The 23,904-nt window shown below is 38.1% G+C and overlaps 1 protein-coding gene across 2 annotated transcripts in view; it reads right to left on the reverse strand.

Moving 5' to 3' along the window:
• LOC124367324 (MICAL-like protein 1) overlaps positions 1-23,904 on the reverse strand; it is a 53,204-nt gene that overhangs the window by 17,672 nt on the left and 11,628 nt on the right. The window contains exons 3-4 of one of the 2 annotated variants that reach the window (XM_046824054.1): positions 11,451-11,635; positions 8,661-8,743 (exon numbers count right to left, since the gene is read on the reverse strand). In XM_046824054.1, coding sequence (XP_046680010.1) covers positions 8,661-8,743; positions 11,451-11,635 — 268 coding nt within the window. Of the gene's footprint in view, positions 1-2,175; positions 2,329-8,660; positions 8,744-11,450; positions 11,636-23,904 lie in introns of those variants that run through there. The other variant, XM_046824055.1, reaches the window with a different exon arrangement.

A 23,904-nucleotide genomic window follows, 5' to 3' on the forward strand; every position in this document is an offset into this window, starting at 1 on the left:
AGAATTTTATCACAAATCCAATCATAAAAAAAATATTTAAATCTAATAATAAGTACGGCCCACATTGAGAGCCGCCATTTATTCAGTTTTTGTATTTTGTCTATTTACTGAGAACCTCAATGTGGGCCATGTCTTGTCACAGTAAATCTGCTCTAAATCAATGCTATTTATTATGCAATTTAAATAATATTTGTGTCATTAGATTTTTGATAAAGCCCTCTAAAAACTGTTATTCCTATAATTCTTAAAATAATTGCAGGTTTTTAAGATATTCTAAGTTTAAAAGTTTTTATGGCCACCATTTTGAAAATACTAAGATAATTTCATGATCATTTTTTCAGTAACTGGCCTTGTTATTATAAACATGTTTGGCTTACAATTGGGTATTATTTAATTCATTAGTTTTTAAAATGTTATAAACTTTTTTATAAAAAAAATGCGTACAGACAGACAGATGGGAAATTTAGCATCGGAGACCCATGTTCATATGGTGAAATATGTTTGTCTTGACCTGAGCAATAACGTGGTATACCTTTGTCCAGAGAGTTACGGGACACCCTGTATAGAAATCATTCCCGTCTCAGATAATACAACAACTTGGATAAGGACTGTAAGTTTGAACGACTATGTTGAAATAAAATATTGACTGATTCACTGGAACATATTTATACGTAAGCGTAATGCTCACCCTGCATTGAGATGATGAACCATGCAGTGAATCACTACACTAATGTTGCAATGTTGAGTGAGCTGCATCTCTTATACTACAATGGAACTATCAGTTTGAGCAACCTCAAAGTTTCTCAATTAAGTAATATCATTTGAATAATAATTACCACACGGATCAACAAATTGTGGAAGAAAACAAATAAATTTGCTTGACATCTTTGTTTAACAAGAAATGAACAGGCATTCTGTGTTTCTATATGTATTTTATAATCACCGTTTAAGAAGTAAAAAAATCTTGTATTCTCTTTGTTGTAACAAATCAAATATTGAATTAGTTGAACACAGTTGTTATTTTGTACAAGCAGCGATAACGTTAATAAACGGAAGGGAACAATTTGATTATTACTCCGTAGCTAACTATCACAACTTAGGTGACATTTTGTATTTGCCAATTTGAATCGCAGTCCGTTCCCATTCATTTGTAACAGCACATCAACCTGAGCATATTTGCAAAACAGAACATTCCACAGTCTATTCGCAACTATCTACAAAAAGTGAGCAGATTTAAAATTTTATGACTCATATTTCTATTTCCTTATCTAGAAGATTTATGAGATGATAAAGAAGAGCGAGTCTACTGGCTGCCTCAGTTTTATTACACCACAAACTGCTTCTACAATGTTTATATAGTCTTTGGAACAACTGAATACTGAATAAATCTTGCAATAGATAAAACAAGAGCTTGAAATAAGAAAATCTTAGATAAGAAACTTAACAAGTGGTGTAAGTGGTTCTAAGCTTTGCCAATGCCTTGCACCAAACAGGTGCTAGCTTTGTTTACTTTGGCAAGTACTGGGAATTTTACACATACCGTTTATTTTTTTCCAGACGCCACAACAATATTTTTTGTAGCTATTGTTTGAGTTTGTTAATACTTTGTTATAGTTGACTACTTAAACGATACAGAAAGGCGAAAATGCAACATCTTAGCACTACTTTTCTTGGTAACTTACCAATTTTTTTAAAAATTTAATTTAAAATAAAGCTAATAATTTACTAAAAAAATAAGTGTATAAGAAAAAAGGTATTTAACATAAATAAATTTGTCTGATAATACTAAAACCCTTTTAAACTGCAGATCCATTTGCAGAAAAATAAACACAACTTTAAAAGTAAAATAGTTTATATCCATTAACATCTCTCAACTACATTATTGAATTACTAAACGTACAAGTAGACCACTACAGTTGGTTGCAATGTAATATCAAGCCAAAATCCAAATAACAAACCAGCTTATTGTTCTACAGTGACTAACAATACGTAACTCTACTTATCTGGATAAGAGAATACCGACAAAATCTAGAATTAAATCACATGCACAATCGGATAGAAAGAGATGAAGGGAAGAGACCAGACTGAGCCCACTACAGCGGGTGTTACTCACCAAGCGCAAACACAACAAAAGCGAGAAAACCAAGCAAACACAACACTGGAGGACGCGGGTACCTGGAGAAACGGTGGTGGAGAAGGGGGCGAAAGCGGGAAAGTGAAAAAGCCGGCGAAACAGTTGATAAAGAGAGGTGAAAAGCTGATTTTAGAAGGAAAGGCCGGCAAGGTGAACGGGCAAGCCATTGTGATCGAGCGGTTACTGAGCTATAAATACAGAGCGGAGTGGAGTGGAGTGGAGTGGAGAGAAGAGGAGACATGCACGGCGCAAGCTGACTGTTGTTACCTTCTAGCAGAATATTTCAGGTTTGTATTGGCCCATTAGGTCCAGGCTGTCCTCCTGGGGAAAAACACACCAGTTAGCGAACCATCTGACAGTCACACTTACCTTCAGAGACAAGCGAAAATTTGCTACACTACTACTGACAATCGGAGAGCTGAAATATTACAAAATGTCAAAAATTTACTACCGTTTTACAACACTGATTTCAATGTTATATAATACCATTAATCTTATTCTTGTTTGAATAATTTTTTTAACAGTGTAAAATATGAAATATAGTTTGTTTAAACAATTATAAAAGTACAATTATTCCAACTCGGTAAAATTTGTTAAAAACAACAAAAAGTTATTAACTTAACATTGTGTAATTAAAAAAATAATTTGTTATATACAACAGTTAACGGTTATACAACTTAATTAGTTTTAGTTGTAGTCAGTTTCGTTACTAACGTGCACACGACTGTTACACTCTTGTCAATTCATGCTTTAGGAAGTAAATTGTTAACTATTAGTGGATTAATACAATATAGGAAAAAACTGGTAAACATAATTCACATCATTTTACTAATCGATCATTATAATTTAAAACATTAATTATTTCCCTAAAAGCTGAAATAAATCTCAATCCATACAACTGTATAGAATTTTATTCAATTACATAATAATCTACACAAAATGCGGATTTTATCCACAAGTAACGCTTATCAAATACAAAAGAAACTAATTATTCAAGTACAGTGACTAATTCACAAACTAGTAATTATAATACTACAACTATGTTGTAAAACAAAACAGTAGCAAAAGCACTCTTCTATTTTTTAATAGTTTTCTCTACTTAATTTAATTAATATAAAACAAGAGTCCCATTTCTCATTTATATTCTTACGGTTTGAATTTGAAGCAAATTTATCTCTGACTGTTATTAACCTTTGGATCAGTTACTACAATTACAGGTTTCTCTCTGATTGTAACATTGAAACTTTTTCAAAATTACATGCAAAAGATACTATCTTAAAAATAACAAGTCTCAAAACCAAGCAAAAAACATTTCAAATATTTGTTCTACTCAAAAACACAATGTCAAATAAAATCGGGATACATTTACAGAAGGCCAGTCACTCACTGATAACAATACAATGGCCAAGCCAAATAAACAAAGCCTGTTTTTCAATCAAGTCAAGCATCTTCAATTGATTGCACTGCCTGTCTGGCCTTGTCAATACATGGCCTTCCTTGATCTGACAATCACTGAAATTGGCCTGTTTCTCTCATTGTTATTTTTCTCAATCATTGTAACTAAGTCCAGTCTGATAATGATGAAAATCTCTACTGGTTTTCAATACTACTCGCTATCTTTATTTTCAAATGAAATAACTTTTCATAATATTAAAATAAAATGAAATAACATTTTTCTTTGATACAAAGCTTGATGTTTAGGTTTACATTTATGCAGTGATTGGACACATAAATATATACAACTCAAAGATAAAGATTACTTGCATATTTATTTCAGGTTTTTCAACAGTGCCTTCAAATAATGTTAGCTACTCATTGGATCTGACCCTACAACTTAGGTTCAAAATACTTTAAAAAATTTAATGAATCAATATTTTAGTTAGAATCAAACATTAAATTTCAAAACTAATAACAATATATTTGTCAACAGAATGGCTGCAGTTGTTTCTACGATAATGATTTAATAGCATCTATTTCAATACTTCTTTGCTTTGATACTATGTGATCAATCAATGCCAGTGTCGGCCCAACTGTGCAAGGAGGCAATTTACGTACTTTACGATCTGTGACGTTGAGCAAACGTTTGTCTACGCTGCAGAGTCCTTGCACAGAATGTACGTAACTGCACGTAACAGTGCCACCCATAAATCCAATTAAAGGCCAGCTCTCACTGAGCCACATTAGTTTTGTTACTACAGATCTCATCAATCAGTTTGCAACCATTGCAGGCACTATCTAGATCAAGATCTGCTGCTCGAGTCATGTGACTTTCCCTAGTCAACTTGTTCATTATAAGTTTCCATGCCAGCAAAGGCACTAACTATTTGCACCCTATCCTCCACTAGATGTAAAATACCTGAACATATCTTGACTCGAAAAAACTATATTGTACAATTATAACTCCTTAACAATAACCGATTAAGTCAAAAAAATTAGGGATGTGAAAATTTTTAGGTAAAAACTATCTACAATAAAACAAAAGTAGCAGTGAAAGGCCAAATTCTTGAACGAGTAGAAAACATGTTGTAACATCTTCATTTTGTTTTATACCTCCCTCTGTTCTTCAGTGTTTCTACTTATCAGTTACAAGTGACATTATCTTTCACACCATCTTTCTATAACTATCATTTTCCCAGCTTATTTACAACTGTCCCCACTTATCAGATATAGACAGAACAGAAACATTACTAATCACCACGTTTGCTACGGTGTGAAATCCACTTTGATTCGATATTCCAGTAGTTTTATCAATAAAAATTTGATTTTCACTCCAAATATACTTTCTATTACAATAATTAATTGTAAATCTCACTTTCAAGCAAAAATAATAAATTTTGCAAAAGATGTTAACTCGCCACATCGCTTTAATACATAATTGTATCGCGTAGGCTATCCAACAACTATTGGGCTACATACATAATTTGTACAGGCCTGCCTAGATACAAACTAAACCAAAGACTAACAAGCAGATCACAGAAGGACAGCTGGATTGGAAAGCACATCAAGCAAAAAAAGCTGAAGGTTAGTATCACACTTGTTTTAGTCTAGGTTAGTAACACACTCCTACCCCTTCTTTCTCATTTAATACTTCTTGGGTGCTGTTCAGTTATACACCAATATATATAAAATAAGTTGAATTTTCAGTTTGTTTGAAACATCTGACTGAATATTTCATTTAATTCAGGCAACGCATTTTAACTATGACTGTCAAACAAAACTGCTTAGCGAATTTTAAGGTTAAAAACCTGTAATTCAACTGTTTACAGGTCATTTACACTGTGATGACCATATTATTGATTCATTAAGAATCATTTCTCACCTTAATGTTTTTATGTATCCTATTTCAATATGCATATTTAGACTTCAAATGTGAAATTCCTTTATTGTCCCTGGTAGATATAAAAATAACAGTGTTTACAGAACCTTTCTTAAATTTTTACACCATTAGTGCTCTGCTTTTAGGTTAGTTTGAATACATGTAAAAAGCAAATGTTGGCTGATGAAAGGTTAGAAGTTAGGGTATCTTCACACTACACAAAAAGCCACTGCACCTGCAGAAATATAACAACCCATAAGCAAGAACTATTTATTTTGAAAGAACTATATCTAAAAGCGCAAAACCCAATAGTCTTATTCCAGACTGTGTTGAGATTTTTCAGAGTTCTCTAATTTAAATATTTTAAACTCTTGCACTAATCCCCCTTTTAAAAATGTCCCTTACCGAGAAATAATATAAATAAACCTATATATATATATATATATATATATATATATATATATATATATATATATAGAGTTCCTTTTTTACATGGCTAGGGCCAAAACGAAAACTCAAAGCTGTGCTACGAATTAAAACATTCAAACAATTTATGATGAAATTATCAATAGAGAAAATGAGCACACCCGGTCGCCTAAAAACTCGGAATTATCCGTTGGAAAGGTTTATCACGATGTCCGCTAGAAAACTGTGATAGGCCTATTAGAGTGGGACAGAGGTAAATCGTAAAAGTAGCGACTAGTGGGACCTCTTTACAAACTGGTTCCAGTGGATTAAGTAGGCAGTGTGACTGGATAGGCGATAGATAGGCTCCTCCGGTGACCCTGATCCGGTGATAAACAATCGGATGGAGGATCAATCTGTCACACACGTCAACCAATCGATTGTTGTTGGAAGTCGGACAGCCCTGAAGGTGATAAGTGATAATTACAGAGCGAGTGCAGCGAGTGAGTGAGAGGCAGGCAGGTTGAGGTTGAATGACCTTGTGAAAGCTGCAGAATCAGCTGACCTACAAACGGCCAACAGGTGAGATGCTCATCAGCTGACTGTCAAGGCCACTAACCACTGCCAACTGAACATAACCTCAAACTGCCCGCTCTGCTCCGATGGCCTTCTAGATCTAAATAAAGATCTTTTATCTTCAGCAATTCTAGTCAATTATTTATGCTAATTTTATGGAAACCCATTGTTTTTCATTACTCTCTTAGTTTATATCTAGTATGTGAGTGTAAAACTTTGGAATCATTTTATACAAAAGTACCTACCAAATGGGAACAAACATTCCATGCTAAACTAAACCTTCTACATATTTTCTAATCCTCATATAGAAATGTGAGTATTGGTATGTAAATATTATATTACTCCATATTATTCTTCAGACAAATATTGTTTATTGAGTTTACTATTTTAATAAACTTCAAAACAAAAATATTTCTATGATTACAAAAGATAAAATACAACCTGAACCTAAATGAAATTTGAAATTGTTAGAGCCACACAAAGTAGAAATTAATATCCCAATTTTAAAGTTCAGGTAAATTACTGGTTTCTTATATTCATATTTCTTACACTACAAAAACTTCTCACAAATTTATAAAAGTTATTTTTTATGACATACCATAATTTTAAAACAGAGTTTAATTTCCCTACCATTAAAATATTTAATTCTACTTTTATTTTGAATTTGATCCAAAATTATGTGTAGTAATGATTGTGTATTTTCAACCAAGAAAAAGAATGAATGATTTTATAAAATGAGACTACTCACGACTTTTTACATATCATCAAATTATCATATAAAATATCAAAATTTAGAATATTCAGAACTGACTTAATAAGTTCGAGGTGGACATTTCACACAAGATTTCCTTCTATATATACAAAAAATACATAGTAAGTATTCTTGCTATTACGTTTAATTTTTGGTCAATTCCTGACAATAATGCGTTAAAAGATGATTCCACAATATAGCTCTAAAAATACCTTTTTAAATACGAGAGATTATTTAGTAAGTTTTAATAAGAACTTTTAATAATTGCCACTATTTAGGTAAACATTTAACTTGATATACTTAGTATACCATTTCCTTTGAAAGAAGTATTACAGTATAAGCATAAAGGTTATTTCCCCTAATATTTTATATAGATTAATCTGTTTGCAATTAAGACTACTTACAATAGCATACTCGGTCATTAGTTTAGTTTGTTGTTTACATAATAATTTACCATTCGCCACTGAGATATATGTCTTCAGATATCAAACTAATTATCATCGTTTGAATATTTCCATTGGAATATTTTAAACCTTTACTCGTTAACTCTATCTTATACATTTTGGCTTATTCTTCCTAGGATGAACGAACTTGTATAATCCTGGAGACAGTGATAGGTAGGTAATTTCCCGTCACATTGTTAAAGCCCGGTTCACAGCCTGTCACTGTTGTTGGCCAATCAGACCCTATGTTTCCACACAATGCCAATTGTGCCACTGTGAACTGGACTAATCTGGCTCCGGGACATTATGCGGAAACCTAATTAACAGTCTTTTCAATTGTTCCTCGATGACTCACCAACCATAGTACTACTGTACACATAGTATTGTTCCAGGCATGGGTGGATCTACAAGGGCACCGGTGGAGGGGGGACTCTAATTGTATATTATTATATGTAAGTTTTTTTCTCAGGAAAGGTAGATTAGGATTATCTTGAATAACATAATAAATACGATCTTTAAAAAATTGTTCACGCAAGATAAACAGTTTGTTTTCTAATTTCACATAAAGATTCTTTTTTCTAGCATTATTTAAGTATCATCATAAATGTTTTGAAGTAAATCCAATACACACAAAAATTCAGTCAATTTTCATAAGGAATATAGGGATATAAATAATTTTGTAATGTGAGGAAGAAACTCTCTATGAATTAAGCATAGCGGTTTAATTTTAAAACTTTCTTCGTTTTACTTTACTAACTAAGAACACATTATTGCATCCTAGCTAGTGAAATCTCACTAGTACACAAATAAACGGACTTTCCATTCAGAAAATTGATAACATTATGAAGAAATGTCATCGACACGTCACATGTTGATGCGACAGATTGCGGTACCGTCGCATCAGCATATGAGTGTCAATGTGACAGATCTAGGGTTTAATTGTAACACCTCCCAAACACACACACGTCTTATCGGCAAACCCACACCATAAAGCAGAGGTTAGTAACAAACGGTCTGAATTTCATCTCGCCTTACCTTGGGCGGGGGAGTGGAGACCGACGGAGACAGCACCAATGAGCAGTCTGTACTGTCGGGGGACCGCTTGATCGGTGATGAGGCTGTAAACACACCATCACACATTACAAATACTGAGACTATCAGCTAGTTTCGGTGGAGGTCGAAATAGGATGTTACCAAAAGGGTTAAAATATCAGAAATATCAGACAACTATGACATACTTAAAACTAACTGTCAGAAAGGTAAATAAATGTTAATAAATCAGCATCAGCAAACCTTACACTAAAGCCCTATTCTTTTCGGCACAGATTTACAAATAATGAGAAACCAAATACACTAAGAGTTTTTGATTTCAAGTACAAAGACACTGGTACACTAACTAGACAGGTTGTCAAGAGTTACTCTACTGATGTTCACAGCTTGGTGTGAAACTAACAGGTAACTCGTTGTGTGAATACAAAACAAGTTTCCTATCTCCATAATGGTACCGTGTTGCAAAAAAATTTGTTACCACATTTTGTGCAACGCCCAACTGGATATTTTGCGGCTTAAAGGGGTTACATTTTTTGTTTTCGATTTTGTAAGCTTCTTTTAATGTCTGATTATTTTTTATCATTGAAGAACCAACAGGTCCTTAAAATCGTGTCGCCTGCGTGATAATTCTTGATAGAAAAGTGCTATAAAATTGAAACTTGATACATAGAGGCGTATTGGGCTAACAAGGCAAAGAAGAACCCTATTGATTTTGAAATCAAAAGGTCAAGAGCAATTTTACATTGATCAGGGTAGAAGTTACAGTAAGTTCAGTAAACACTTTTGTTCAATTCTGTCAGATCCTTTGATCTTTCATTGTATCGGGTTATTAAAACTAAAAAAAGACAAACTTTATACGTTTTGCCAATTTATTTGGTAAGAATAGAAATGTTTTAAAGCCCCTAATGAAAATTTATACAGTATTATCTTGAAAGGTTAAAGTAAATTTAAATATTTCGCCGTCACATTCAATGTGACAAACAATACAATGTTTTCTCTCAATGAATGTCCCTAATAAGTGTTAGCTGCTACTGGCACCTATTTCTTGCACGTGACACGATAACGTGTTGCAACCACCGCGATGAACAGTTATAACACATGGATTTCTCCTTTCTATTTTCGAACCCGTCCACTTATAGTTCAAGTGGTGGTGGGCCATTGCTCGACTTGAGTTAAGCGTTGATTGACAATTAAGTGGCACTCCAGCACTAGTGGTTGTACTGGGGGCCACACCATCACTTTCCCTTCACCAGCACAGCCACTGCCACCGCCGCCACCGATTGTCGGTGAAAGTATTGGCCACATTTAACTTGTACTTTCTGCATTGTCCTGTGACTACTGTCACAAATGTAGAAAGGAGATTTCCTGCACTTTCCACCCGGCTACTGCTGGATCATGCACGGTGAGAATGAAGTGTGAAGTGTTCGCTCAACAAAGGTGTATCCTTGATTCCATCCGACGTGCAATATGCAATACTTCCCGTGATGTAACATTTCCCATGAATCAGCCGAATAAAACTATATTCCTTTCACATTCATGGTACGATTCAATTCTGACAATATTTTAGATCTCACAATTTTAACAAAGATTTACAGTTTACACTGGTTTTCCTGAATCCATCCAATCAGTTCAGGGTCACCCAGTATAATTTCTTATTGTGTAACCGCTGATTAACTTCTTTAAAAATAGCAAGCAGGAGAACAACAACAGAAATTGTTATGCAATGTGATGGCAATCCAATAAGAAAACAACAACAAATCAAGGCTTGGCAATGAATGGATGATCAAGTCCACTGGATTTGCAGTGCAAGAGAAATATTCTTCCTACTAGGTTACTTTACAAGTTGGGTTCGTCTCAGAATCTCTCTTTAACAAGTCTTAAGGATCTCCTAAGAAAATAGAAGATTGGATTTTGATTTGTGTCATTATCAGTTGTGTTACTTTAACTAAACATAATTTTTAATCTAAAAATAGTTTACTATTCTGTATTTATTACAAAATTCTGATGATTAGTAATATTATTAGATGAGCAGTGCAGTGTTCAATAGAAGAGGTGTCAAATAACGGTTTAATATATTTTATTACAAACTATTGGGAATGTACATAAACATATTGAAATAATATTATATAGAACACTTTTGAAATGAAAATTTAGCAACTTTAGAAAATTTCCTTAACTTCGCTAAAAATATAAATTTTAAACAATGAGATTGGCTGTGTTTTGATCAGAGAAAAAAGCATTTACATTATAGGTCTAATAGACAACTGTTCAGTGTTCACAGCAATTAAATAATAGTGAGTTCTATTATTGTTCCTAATTAGTAATCTCAGAGTGGAGTTCTGTTACTGTTCCTAATTACTACTCTCAGAGTGGAGTTCTGTTGCTGATCCTAATTACTAATCTCAGAGTGCTTGTACATTAGATTGACAGATTTTGACTATTTAAATGTAAAAAAGTATATTACAGGCTACTCTAGAATTGTATTTGGTGTGAAATGTTTGAGCAAATCCACATTTTTCAGGTTGCTGTACAGAATTTTCTTGTCTCAAACACGGCTACTAGGGGAAGTACGAGGAATATTTATAATAGAAGAATGACAACTACTTTCCAACACGTTTAACTGTTTGCTGCGGTGGACGCACTCAGCTACCTTGAGATCGTACGACTACGGGTGAGAGAGTTACAGCACTTAGTGAGTTACAATCGTTTGGAAATTCTCACGAAGAGGCTGCTTGCTGACAATGAGTACTAAAAGCAACAATCAGGCCAACTCACGGTGGGAGGCGAAGGTCTGGTAGAACTGCGACAGGTATGTGAGTATGGACAACCTGTCCGGGACTTCGTACTCGACCATGTCTTCGGCGTCGAGCAGCGCGGGGATCCCCAGGTGTCTCTCGGCCGTGCGGAACGCCAGCTCGTTGTTCCCGTAGATGTTGTTCTTCTTGAGGCTCGAGAAGTCTCTGGAAAAAAACGAGGGCAGTGGTCAATCGACAAGAAGCCGCAATAAAATCCATTCCACGTTATCGAGGAAGAGCGGACTGAGGGGGGAAGTGGAATAGTTGATATTCCACGAGTAGGAGTTGAATACTCTAGATTAGCATTGTAGAGGAGGAAGTGGTGGGCAAGCAAGTGGAACGAGCCGTCCTGTGGTGGTGTGTAAAAACGGTTCCTGGGTGGGAGGGCAGTCTCATCTTAGTCAGGTTCCCATCGTTCACTCTATCTCCGTTCCGCTAATTATCCAGGTTCGGGTGGCTGACTAATTGTCTAGGAGCGGAGAGCCAATTTGTATTGTATAGGCACACAGCCTGAGTGTTATCGACAGAGATATTTCCCTGGGAAAGAAAATGATCACCAGCCACGCTAAACAGGTGGAGGTCAAATTTGAGGGTTCAATGGATCTGGCGATTGCTTTTAAGTGTCTAAACAAAATATGATCCAAGAAAAAAAAACATAGTTTCATATTTTTAACCCTTTTGATACCTAGCAATTTTGACCCCCACCAAAACTAGCATGGCTGATCAGTTCTTTCTTAGGAAACGTATCTCAATCTATTTCAAGGTAAACTAAACTGTGTGCTTTATACAGTGCAAATTGGGTTTTTGGCTCTCAGACCTTAAGAGTTTCATAACTCTACCATGTCGGATTTACAGACATTCTACGTTAACCAGGTGAATAATTATGGTTTAGAGGTGCAGAGAATTTGGGTTCAGTAAGAGACCTTTCAAATTACCCCCCCCCCCCCCCCCCAAATATTCATTCGCATTTTCGGACACACACACACCTTACTTCCATTGTGATGAAAACCAATTATCTCGGAATTTATGAGTGCCGATGAATTGCTTATCTACTCGGTACCCCAACTTGCCCAACAAGGCAAATGTCAGCGCCCGGGCATTGTTTTACCACTGATAGAGACAATGGCGCGGTTTGACGCAATGCAACGCAACGGCCGTGATGGAGAAAGCCGTTTCAAGCTCGTAAAGGCAGCGCCTCTGGGATCAACACACGTACCACACACACCCTGGCTCGGGTCAGAATCAGAGGTGATGAACGTAACACGCCCATTGTTCTGCGGATTAGCAGATAACTGTCGGCAAACCCTTCACGAGTTCCGCAATCTATGATCCTAACCTCAAAATTGGAGAGCGTTATCGGAAACGTATTCTTCCACGATGGCTTGAGTTCCAACCGACCTTAAGTTTTTTTCCTATAAGAACAGCGTTAAACCTCATGCACTTATAAGCATTAAGGGAGATAGCTCGTTTTAAATAAATAATTAATACTCATCCAAACGTCTTTTTCTTTCTTTGTTGTTGTTGTAAAGTCCTATACTTTTTAAATATTTCAATGATGAAGTAGAAATAAATCGAGATTTGTTTCTGATTAACGAATAAAAATATGTGAAAAAAGCATTTGTACGCGTAGGAACTATACATTTAAAAAGAGATGTATCTCATTTTACTACGATTAAAAATAGGAACGTAACACTGCATGAAATTTAGGATTGTTCTTGAGTTACCTTTCCTTATTTCGGATACCTTTCCGTTAACTTTTAAGGTTAGGATCCGTGCTATCCATTTTTGAGGTTAGGGTAATACATTGCAGAAACACAAGCGGTTGGGACTGCACTCAAGATGGCCGCCAGAGTACAGTCGGTTCTAAACACTGAGTCTTCGACAATTTGTAAAAGGTCTGAAACACATTTACCAAAGGCGGAGGTACACCATTGACGTAACACAGGTTCTACGATAAGTAAAACCGTAACAGTACGAAGCAGATAAAGATCGAGGGGTACATTTCTCATAGTCACGATAAAACGAACGACCGTGTAATTCCTGAAATAACGAAACCGACCTGGCAGTGTTGGCACCGAGGTCGCCACCGAAACCAGCAGTTCGGTTCCGGTTGCGACGGCGAGGTAATGGCGCGAGGGAGCAGGTTGGTTGCGCCATCTGGCGCTTGGTTGCGCGGCGTTTAATTGCGCTCCGTAATTAACCGGAACCATAAATCCGCGGCCACAACAAACTTGTCACTTCGGTGCAACGATTAATGGCCGTACTTGGACACAGTCCGTACTTCGATGCGAAATAACCTAAATCTTGTTCACATTCGGGACTGCAGTATGGTCGGATAAGGAAAATGTCGGTTAAACGAAATTACGATTACAAAACCCCTAAGCTATAAAATACAATGAAACTATTGTTATTTATAGCCATTAATGTTCGTTTCATAATCACTACAACGCGTTTTCGTTGCACCCGTTCTTTGTATGAATCAATTGTAGGAGTACAAAATACAATAGACTACTACACTAACAAATGAGATTTACTCAACGACAAACCATAAGTAATAATGTGCACAAATAATTGTACTGCACAAGAGATAACGACCAGGTGCCTGTAGTGACTCGTTATCGAACTGAGTGCGGCTAAAAATAGATTTCCCGGAACGGCGGCGACGGATAAGCCAATGAACGGTTAATCCGAAAGCGGTTAAAAGGGAGCTTAATATAACGATGATTGTGGTAACAACCAATCGCTGACGACTGTATCGAAGGGGAGTGATCTCGGCGGTGACAAATTAGGAATCACACATATTTTTGACGTAGTCACAAGAACAATCCTTAATATCAACTGACTTCTATGGTCTCTTTTTCGCACTTTGTCAACGTCCATATCACTTCATTACTGACTCCCAAAGTCTTTCTCTGTATACTCCTGTTACGAATTTGAATCAACCCTAGTTCACACGACACGAAAGCAAAATTTTTACTCCATTGACTGCTAGTTTGTTTGCCACGAAAATTTGCCTTCACCTCCAGAATTTACCAATTCATAATAAATTCGTACCTCTCACACCTGAATAGCAAAAACTATGATTGACCTTAACAATCTAAACTTCTAGCCAAATTGATCGATTCAGTGAGGTGACGATGGGTTTTGTTATTTAACTCAACCTACAGATTCTTTAAAAAAAATGGTACCTAGTTAATGCTGATGAAGCCATTAAACTTTGTTCTGTTGGATGGAAGAGAAACAATTGCAAAATTGCACTTCTGTTGCATCCTCTCCGACCCCCAAAGAAGCGGAAGAGAAAGCGATCACCGATTTTCCCGGGCGACCGGTAAAAGACTGTAACTGTAGTCCGACATTGGAAGGTAGGCCCCGAGAAGAGGAACAATCGTCTGGAAAGTGATGCCAAACGTCTGCCCGAGCGACCTTGAACTGAGGTCAAATGGCCGACCTGCCCGCCACGGCTACAGCTGCAGGCTCCAAAGGTTCAGATCCCGGAACGAGAGGCAGAAATCCCCAACTAGATGAGTCAGGGACAGTCCCGTGATATTCGACCGCTAATCGGATTATTGTCATGTCTCTGAAACGGAATACACTTCTTCCAATTACTTTAACAATCTAAGACATCTCGTTTATTTACACTTCTTCTTCCGCAACTGCTCAGTGTTGGAATAAATTCGATACTCTTAATTTGCCGAAGTTGACCGTGAATCACACACGCACCCATTTGTTTGGTTACAACAAACATAACGGTGTCAAGAATGAATAACACTTATTCTACATAAATAAACTCACGTTGTTATGCAAACCAATAAAGTATCATACAACACATACGTCTCAATAATTTATAAATCTGCCGAGAATGTCAAAAATTCTCCGACGCTGTGATGGCATCAGCTTGAAAGCAACTTTTTTAATGTTCTTCCCAAAAGAACTTGGTTATTTTCAACCTCAACGTTCTCCAGCAGTGCATTGTAAAGCTTGGCACCGTTAAACGATGACGATTACGTTACTTTCTACGAAGGTTGCAATGACTTTTTGGAGGAATGAATTTGACAGATATTTTACGTACCTATCTGAAAACGTAAAAGCTGTGAACGTTGAAGATACTATGCTATTGAAAGAAAAGATTGCAGGAAGAAAGAATGCTACCTTCGGGAAGCTAAAAATAAACTTAGTCCATACGCAATCATGATCCTAAATCTCAACTGCACAGGTTAAAATGGGTATATTATTCCATAATATGCCGTAAAATTTACAACCAACTTTGACAACTCAGCCAGACGTTTTAAAACAGAAATTCCACTTCTTAGTACCTCACGAATACTGTCAATGTGCTTGCAGGATGAAATAAAACGTAAAACAATAAATATGCACGATTTCGTCGATTACACATTAACGACGTGCTCTTTTATTGAGCGATTGAGTAACTATGATAAAGAAAGGCCACCAGACGCTAGTCAACGTCTTCCAAGAATATCTCGTCACGACATTTGACGGATAAGAGAATTTAAGAACGGGTTCGTCATTCTGTCAGAGGGAAACGGATGATTACTTCTATTACAGTTTCTACCATCACCGACTAAGACCGCCGCGCCATATCGGAGGCGCGGGCAGCGATCGTCGATTGTGCAGGCCAGCGCACTGTGCGGCCGGCGGTGGGGGTCACAGACCCAAATATTGATCACGGCTTTATTTCAATCGGAACCGGTTTTAAAGTCGGGTAAAAATCTGTGAAAAACGTGAGAGCGGACCCCAAGGCCGCGTGACTCACAGAACTGGGTGGCCGGACGGTCGCTGCGACGTTGCCGGACCGTGCACGCGCAACGGGTGCAATCTGGCAACACTGCATCCCGCGGTTGGCACATTTATAGCACGATGGATATCTCTGTACGAGGCACATTAAGTTAGACGTACTGTCCAAGTACAACAATAACACCGATGTTTAGATCTCAACAAAATGTAGATCAAATCTTCGGTTCAAAAAACATCTGATGCACACAGACATATAAACCTCTGCGATAAAAAAGTGACGGGACTCGCAGCTACAGCTGCAACATATATCATTGTTGGTGTTCAATCTAGAACACAAAGAAAAGTCCATCAGAGAAAGTATATTTGGCCGAAAATACCTATTTTTGGGATGCTACAGTATTTACTATAAACAAAACGGAGATGATGGTTTTTGGCATCTTCAGTCTCATTAGAATGAAATGAATGATTGAATGAGCGGTCCAATTCGTTGAACTTTAGGTCTGAATTGGAGATAGCGCAGGTTTAAATCCTGTCTGTGACCGTTCCACTTTTTATCACTACAATCGACCTTGTACTGTATCGACTCTCCCCCTTGTTCTGTTTGATAAAATCTTCGCACAGGCCAGTGGCCCATGAGGACGAGCAGAATAAGGCTTAAAAGGGGATCGGCAAAGAACATATGTACCTTATATTTTTAACGTCTACCAATACGAATAGGAATACCACATCGCGTTTGTGCTGGATTTTGAGCTATACCAAGAATTTTGTGCTGCCCTCTCCTCCTTTGAATTATCTGAATCGACAGACAATTTACTTGTGATGACAGATAATTTGAACGACTTAAATTACAACTTGAAGAATGGAAATCGAAGGATCGTTCATCCCTACTACGAATGTCATGTGAGCAAATATTGTCATCAATATTTTCCGTATACTGCCCGATGTTCTTTTCTTCTCCACCTCCTGCTTTCGTTTGCGTAGCCGGCAAGGGAAGAGTATTGGTCGACCCCGTACACCATCGTTGTCAGCTCGTGCAGTAGATCCTCCGGGAGGACAAAAGAATTAGAGGATTGTACCTCCCAGTGTGTCCTGGGCGGCGGCGGCGGCGGCAGCGGCGCGCTGGCGTGTGATGATCGGGATCAGACAAACTGGTCCTGGCCGCGGGTGAGGTAACAGCCTGTAAGTGATGGGCTCGGGCTCTTCCAGTCAAGGTCAGTGGAGCAACCACCTCTGCCGCGGCCCGGCGAGAGGATCCTAGCTGCAGGTCTTCTGGAGAGAGCAAAGGAAACACTCCCACTCCTAGTAGCCGCGGTACACTCCAGCTGACAAGCTAGGACGAGGCTTTCCTACATGATAAGTAGCATAATGATTCCACAACTATATTTAAACTTCTAAACCAAAACTCTTTGTATATTCCTAGGTTGGGCGACGCGGACACCTATTCAAGGAGTTTAGAAAGATTTTTATTGACACCGATTTATACAGATTTTGTTGATCATGATATTTAAGGGCTCCTGATTTAAGGGCTCCGGAAACGTACTTTCAGTAAAAATGTTACTGAACCATCCAATAGAAAGGGTCAAAGAGTGGCTACTTTAAAAAAATTAAAGCATTCGGATCAAGTTGTCGAAAAACACAACTTGGGTGGAGGGAATTCGTAGGATTGGTTTAGGCGTAGAAGAGATGACAGGGATAAAAAATATGGATCTAATTTCCAAAAATGGCAACTGGAATTGATTTGAAGGAGAAGGAATGGAGGCACGGTTTTGTATTTGGGTGGGATAAATGGAACCGAACCGATTCCAGTAATTTGTTTCCACCTTGAGTCAAATCAGTGACCTGCAGGGCCGGGTACGATTTCTCAACTCCAGAATTACCACCGACCCTCACGGTACGTCATGACCGATCAATTCTCCCATCCGGTGGCGAACCGGGCGACAAAGAAAGGTCTCGGAGATGTCAAGGCAACAGCAGCAGGCAGCAGATTCGGCAGACAGAGTGAGCACTGGAGGAGATTCGGCATGCGCATTCAGCGATGGAGCGTCAGATTGGGGAAATAATGGGGGCCGATTTCACGGCAGTGGTATTGCCAGTGGCGCTGTCTCTACTGCGATATGGGTTAGAAGGTCGCCTGGTATGACACAATGTCACTTCTTCCTCCGAACTGGCGCATCCCGTAAAACAGCAAGAGTGGACAAAAAACATAACTACCCTAATAACAGCACTCGGGTTTGAAACGGTGATCTCTATCTCGCGAGAAGTGGGACGCTCCCAACAGCTCGGCGACACTCGACAATGGATTCCGGCACCTCACAGACAAAGAGCACAAGAGGCGGTATTGTCTTGTCGCCGCTAACAAAGAAGAGACCACGACTAATTCTGTGAACTGGCTTCTAATCTATGATCGTTCCAGTTATGCGCTTCTTTAGAGCAAGCCGCCGCCGCGCAGCCCAGTGCCGTGCGCAATCTTAATGAGTCAGTGAGGAGAGTACACTTGTCTATTGTTCACCCACGTGAGGGGCCACACCCCATACTCTAAGCGTACATCTTCAGTGGATTGTGTTCTGTAGAAGAGGGACACACCTGGAAAAACTGATTCACAGATGCCTAAAGACAGTTGCCAAGGATGGCACACTCTACATATGAGCCTGATACCTCATGTTCTTGTATAATGAATGCCCCGTACACCAACATTTTGAGAAATGTACGTCCTGGAAGGATAACAACAGTTCCTACACAAAAAACTTAATACAAGAAGCAATTTTCTCTACGGAATTTCAATGTACTTCTCTTGATTTTAGGCTCAACTCGTATTTTGGTCTGATTAGAAGAGTTCTACAACACAGTATTGGCTATTGCTAACATATTCAATCCATGTACTGCGGGCGACCATTGTAAAGTCACCATGTGTCACGTCCAGCAGTTGATACGTCCAAGAGCCTCTTAGAATACCTAGATCTTCATGAGTCTTAACCATTCCAACATCCAGCATTGAATACGTCCAATAGCCACATTGAATAGTACCTAGATCTTCATGAACTGTAACCATTCCAACATCCAGCAGTGGATACGTCCAAGAGCCACATTGAATATCTAGATCTTCATGAGTTGTAACCATTCCAACATCCAGCAGTGGATGCGTCCAAGAGCCACATTGAATATCTAGATCTTCATGAGTTGTAACCATTCCAACATCCAGCAGTGGATACGTCCAAGAGCCACATTGAATACCTAGATCTTCATGAGTTGTAACCATTCCAACATCCAGCAGTGGATACGTCCAAGAGCCACATTGAATATCTAGATCCTCATGAGTTGTAACCATTCCAGTATCCCCCGAGTCGTAAAACCCTCGGACTTCTTCAAGATCGCTCGGTTATCTCCACACCCATGGCCTGGTGGGCTGTCTAGCCGGGACCGCCACTGCAGAGTTCATTACGCCATTGTGTCGCGGAGTCCCGTTACCGGCAGATTACCCGCGCACTCGCGCCCGTTACACTCGTATACCGACCGGGACCGCTGCGCCGATTTGCGGTGCTCTGAGAAAATTTCATGCTTCAACCGTTTCTCAGTCTCATACAGTGTATTTAAGGATTATTTTACACTTGAGGATTATTGTTCCTGGTTGAGTTCATCCTAGCTCCCTGCATCAAGTGACATGTAAATACGCCGTCATACTTGAATAATTGATCTGACAGCTCCTGCTTAAAATCGCATCGTCTGTCTGCGCGATAACTCTTGATGGAAAGATCCTAGAGAAGTGAAACTTAGCACACAGGTACCTCTTAGTCCATTTGGAAGAAATCTACTGATTTTGGAGTAAGAAGACAAAAGTCAGCGGAAAGTTACAAATCCGTGAGAAAATTAGGTAGCCTATTACGGTAAAGACATTCCTACGATACTCCGGTAAATATAGAAATCAGTTTACTTTAGCTCGTTTACAGGTAACAATACACGCCAGACTTCTGTTCTGAGAACTGATCTAGTAGTACAATCTCAATTTGAACAATTCACCACATCACGTTCGTCTACGGATCATTAAAAAAAGATTACATTAAATCTGTTCAACTCTTTAGTTATATTTTGGAACGCAGGACACACCTGATCTTATCATTTAACAGGTAACCGCTGTAAGAATTACCAACATAAATGAACTATCACATGGACACATCAGACAGAAAGTAGTCGCTCTGGTTTATGTAATACCTTCACTCACTAGATTACCTGCATCACCTAGAATCAAGGAGATTGAAACCACCGAGGAGGGACCAATTCCAAATCTTTCCGGGGGGACTCACCGCAAAGTTTTCCCCTATCAAATAAAATCTCTTAGTTATTTCTGGTGGATTGACTCAATTGAATTGTCTAATTCTGAATGAAATTACTTCAAACGCGTGTTAAGAGGAATGGGAATTTAAACTAAAGAATACATTTGATTCAATACTACATTTAAATTATAGAATACCATACAATAATACTTAGGTATACAATTACCAGGACAATTAAGTGTTAGGTAATCCATCGAATTTAAAACTAGCTAATTCCGTTTTATCTTATTCTCTTCTAATAAATAGTCTTTATTGGTAAAAACGAACATCATGTGTTTATATTTCCAAAAAGGCAAGTTTCACTAAACAACGTAGCAGGGCAGATTTGTAAATATTTATTTTCAAGTTCATTGAATATCTATTGGGTTTCTTGTTCCTAGATTATTCATTCTTAAATCTATAGTGATTTTCGTTCCTGTGCTCATTAAATTGATGGTGTTATAAGCAATCTTAATGCCATCAACTCTTACTGAACGAAGAACTTACGACATTTAAGTGCACAAAGACTTTGCTAACTTTGTGTATTTACTAGATGAAGTTGTTTGGAATACCATAGGGATCATTACCCATTGTTGTTTCCTGTTTTTACATTTTCCAAAGACTACGACATTTAAGTCCACAAAGACTTGGCTAACTTTGTCTATTTACTAGATGAATTTGTTTGGAGTACCACAGGGATCATTACTGGGGCCAATATTGTTCCCTGTTTTTACATTTTCCAAAGAATACGACATTTAAGTGCACAAAGACTCAGCTAACTTTGTCTATTTACTAAACGAAGTTGTTTGGACTACCACAGGGATCATTACTGGGGCCAGTTTTGTTTCCTGTTTTTACAGTTTCCAGAGCAGCTGCGACAGACTCAGTCTGTTGCGCCCGTGTCTCTCCACTTCCAGCGGCAGGTGTTCGTGTCGGACTTTCCCCCGTTATTAATGTTTGTTTACGGCGCGGCCCGCTGAGCGTAACGACAAGACGCTGTAATACTCCAGGAGGCCGCCTCGCCCTCGTAGCCACAGACCGACACTACTACAGCCGGCAGGTGGTCCCTGGCATAGCGACCCGAGCTGTAACCCTACACCGTCTGTGGACGTTATGTATCCATCTTGTAATCAGCAACTTTTACTTATTGTTGTAGCTTTCTCTTTCTGATGTATGGGACAAACAATTCATCAACCCACAAGCCTTAAGAATATTCTGAGGTAAGAACGTAGCCAGGAAAAAACATTCTGGGGGGTCTAGACAACTGATATTTTCCCGTATTGGAGTAACACCCCATTTTGTTCCTTAAAAAGTTCTTGGCCCGTTTCTTTATTGAGAACGGATATTTAGCAGTACATGCCAGTAATTCTGAATTATTAAAATAATAACAATCGTTTACTGAAAAAGTTATTTAAAATTTGGGGGAACTCTTATACCCCCTCGCTGGCTAATACCTTGTTCTGAGGTCAAAGTAACCCTTTTGAATGTACTGTACGAATGAGAACAATACATCCAAGAAATGTTCATGAGTACTTGGAAAATTGTATCGAATACCAGTTTCGAATTATAAATCCACATAACTGAAGATTTCAATTATGACAAATGTTAAAATCAATTTAGACTATGCCATTTAAAAGCATTTTTTACAAAGTTTGGTACAAGTAAAGACAGTGAGGGGGAAAATATATTCTACTTCAATTCGGACTGTCTCTATTTTACAACCAAACTATAATCGACACAATCAGTTAGTTACAACAGCACAGTTTAGAGGGGATACAACCCATTAAATTCCAGTTCCATCAGAATCGTCTCCACTGAAGAAGTCATTCTACATTACAACATAATTGGGTTGTCTGACAGAGAACTACCATTATCACACAACCGCAGGATTAGGCTATTGGATATTCAATCAAAACTATAAATGCTGCACTACAGCCTTTTGAAGGACTGACAAGATCTGAGTATAGTAGTAACTGCAATACTTCATTCTATGGTTTTATTTTACCTTGAGCACTAGTTCCAATTCTACAGGCTCAATTTTTCGGGTGTAGAAGTCCTGTGACTGCGAATAACATCTGTTTACAGTGGATCGATTGCAGATGCTTTCATAAGAACTTAAGGTTGAGCTTGCAACACTATAGCAAACTCTGACCGCTAGGTCGCATGAACATCATCGTTTCCTGTTTTCTGCAATAAGCAGCTTGCCGGTCCATTCCACATTCACTCCACTACAAGTATCGGGAATTAGTTATCTGTCCCATCTCTTTCTCTCTCTCCCTCTCCCTCATTACGTAATATTAACGTGTTAAAAACAAGTTATTGGTGTTCCACATCCAGACCGAATTTCACTCTCAAAACCTTCTCTTCCCGAAGTCCAGTTCAAAGATTGTTGTTGAATCTTCTAAAGAGTTTCCATACACCTCAAATTCTTCGGTTTTTAGAGCTTTAAAAATAAAACACGAATGAAAACTTTGATATAACTACTCTTTTCTCAAATTGTGAATAGCCGTCAACTTTCCAGCGTAAGATTTATCGAAAAGTGTTAAGTATACAAAACTTATTACGCAATAATAATGTGTTTTTAAAAACTCATTATTGGTGCTCCATATCCAGACCGAGTTTCACTCTCAAAACCTACTCTTCCCGAAGTCCAGTTCAAAATTGTTGTTGAATCTTCTAAGGATTTCCATACACCTTAAATTCTTGTTAAGATAAAAGGCTTTCCCGGATCCGCTGAATCTTCTTCATTTTTTATTGGATATCCGCCAGTAACACAAACCTCAGTCATCGATAACCGTGTGCCCGGCCGGAAGAGGCACGTCTCCATCGCCTGCGGTTGCGGTCTCGACTACGGTCGCGGTCTCGACTCCGGTCGCAGTCGGTCTAGTTATCGGTTTATTATTTACGCCGCATCGGCGATGGTGTCGGTGATCACGTGATCGACCAGAGACCGCAGTTGCATCACCGGATACAGTGTCGGATCCGATTACCGAGCTGATTTACTTTCCCACAAGCCGGGGGAAAGTGATAGCCTACGACTTGTTATTGATGCGGATGGTACTTGTACATCTTCCACTCTGGGTTGGCAACTAAACACAGCCAGACTACTGAAGGTTCCAGTCGTTTACTAACAAAAAAACTGCAGTTATTGTAGTTAACTGAAGGCAAACGGAAAGTTCAGGAAATTCTTCAATATCAAAAAAGGTTCTGATCCAAAGAGAATTTGTTTGAAAAATGTATACTTACTTCGGCTACTGCAATCACTACTGAAAAGTTTTTATGAACTCATTTGGAGGATAAATACACCTTTATCTAATGTTTTGTCCCATACTTGTAGATAGATGCTTTCATAATAATTTAAGGTGTTCCATATCT

Source organism: Homalodisca vitripennis, chromosome 8 (assembly GCF_021130785.1).
Source record: "Homalodisca vitripennis isolate AUS2020 chromosome 8, UT_GWSS_2.1, whole genome shotgun sequence".
NCBI classification, from domain to species: Eukaryota; Metazoa; Arthropoda; class Insecta; order Hemiptera; family Cicadellidae; genus Homalodisca; species Homalodisca vitripennis.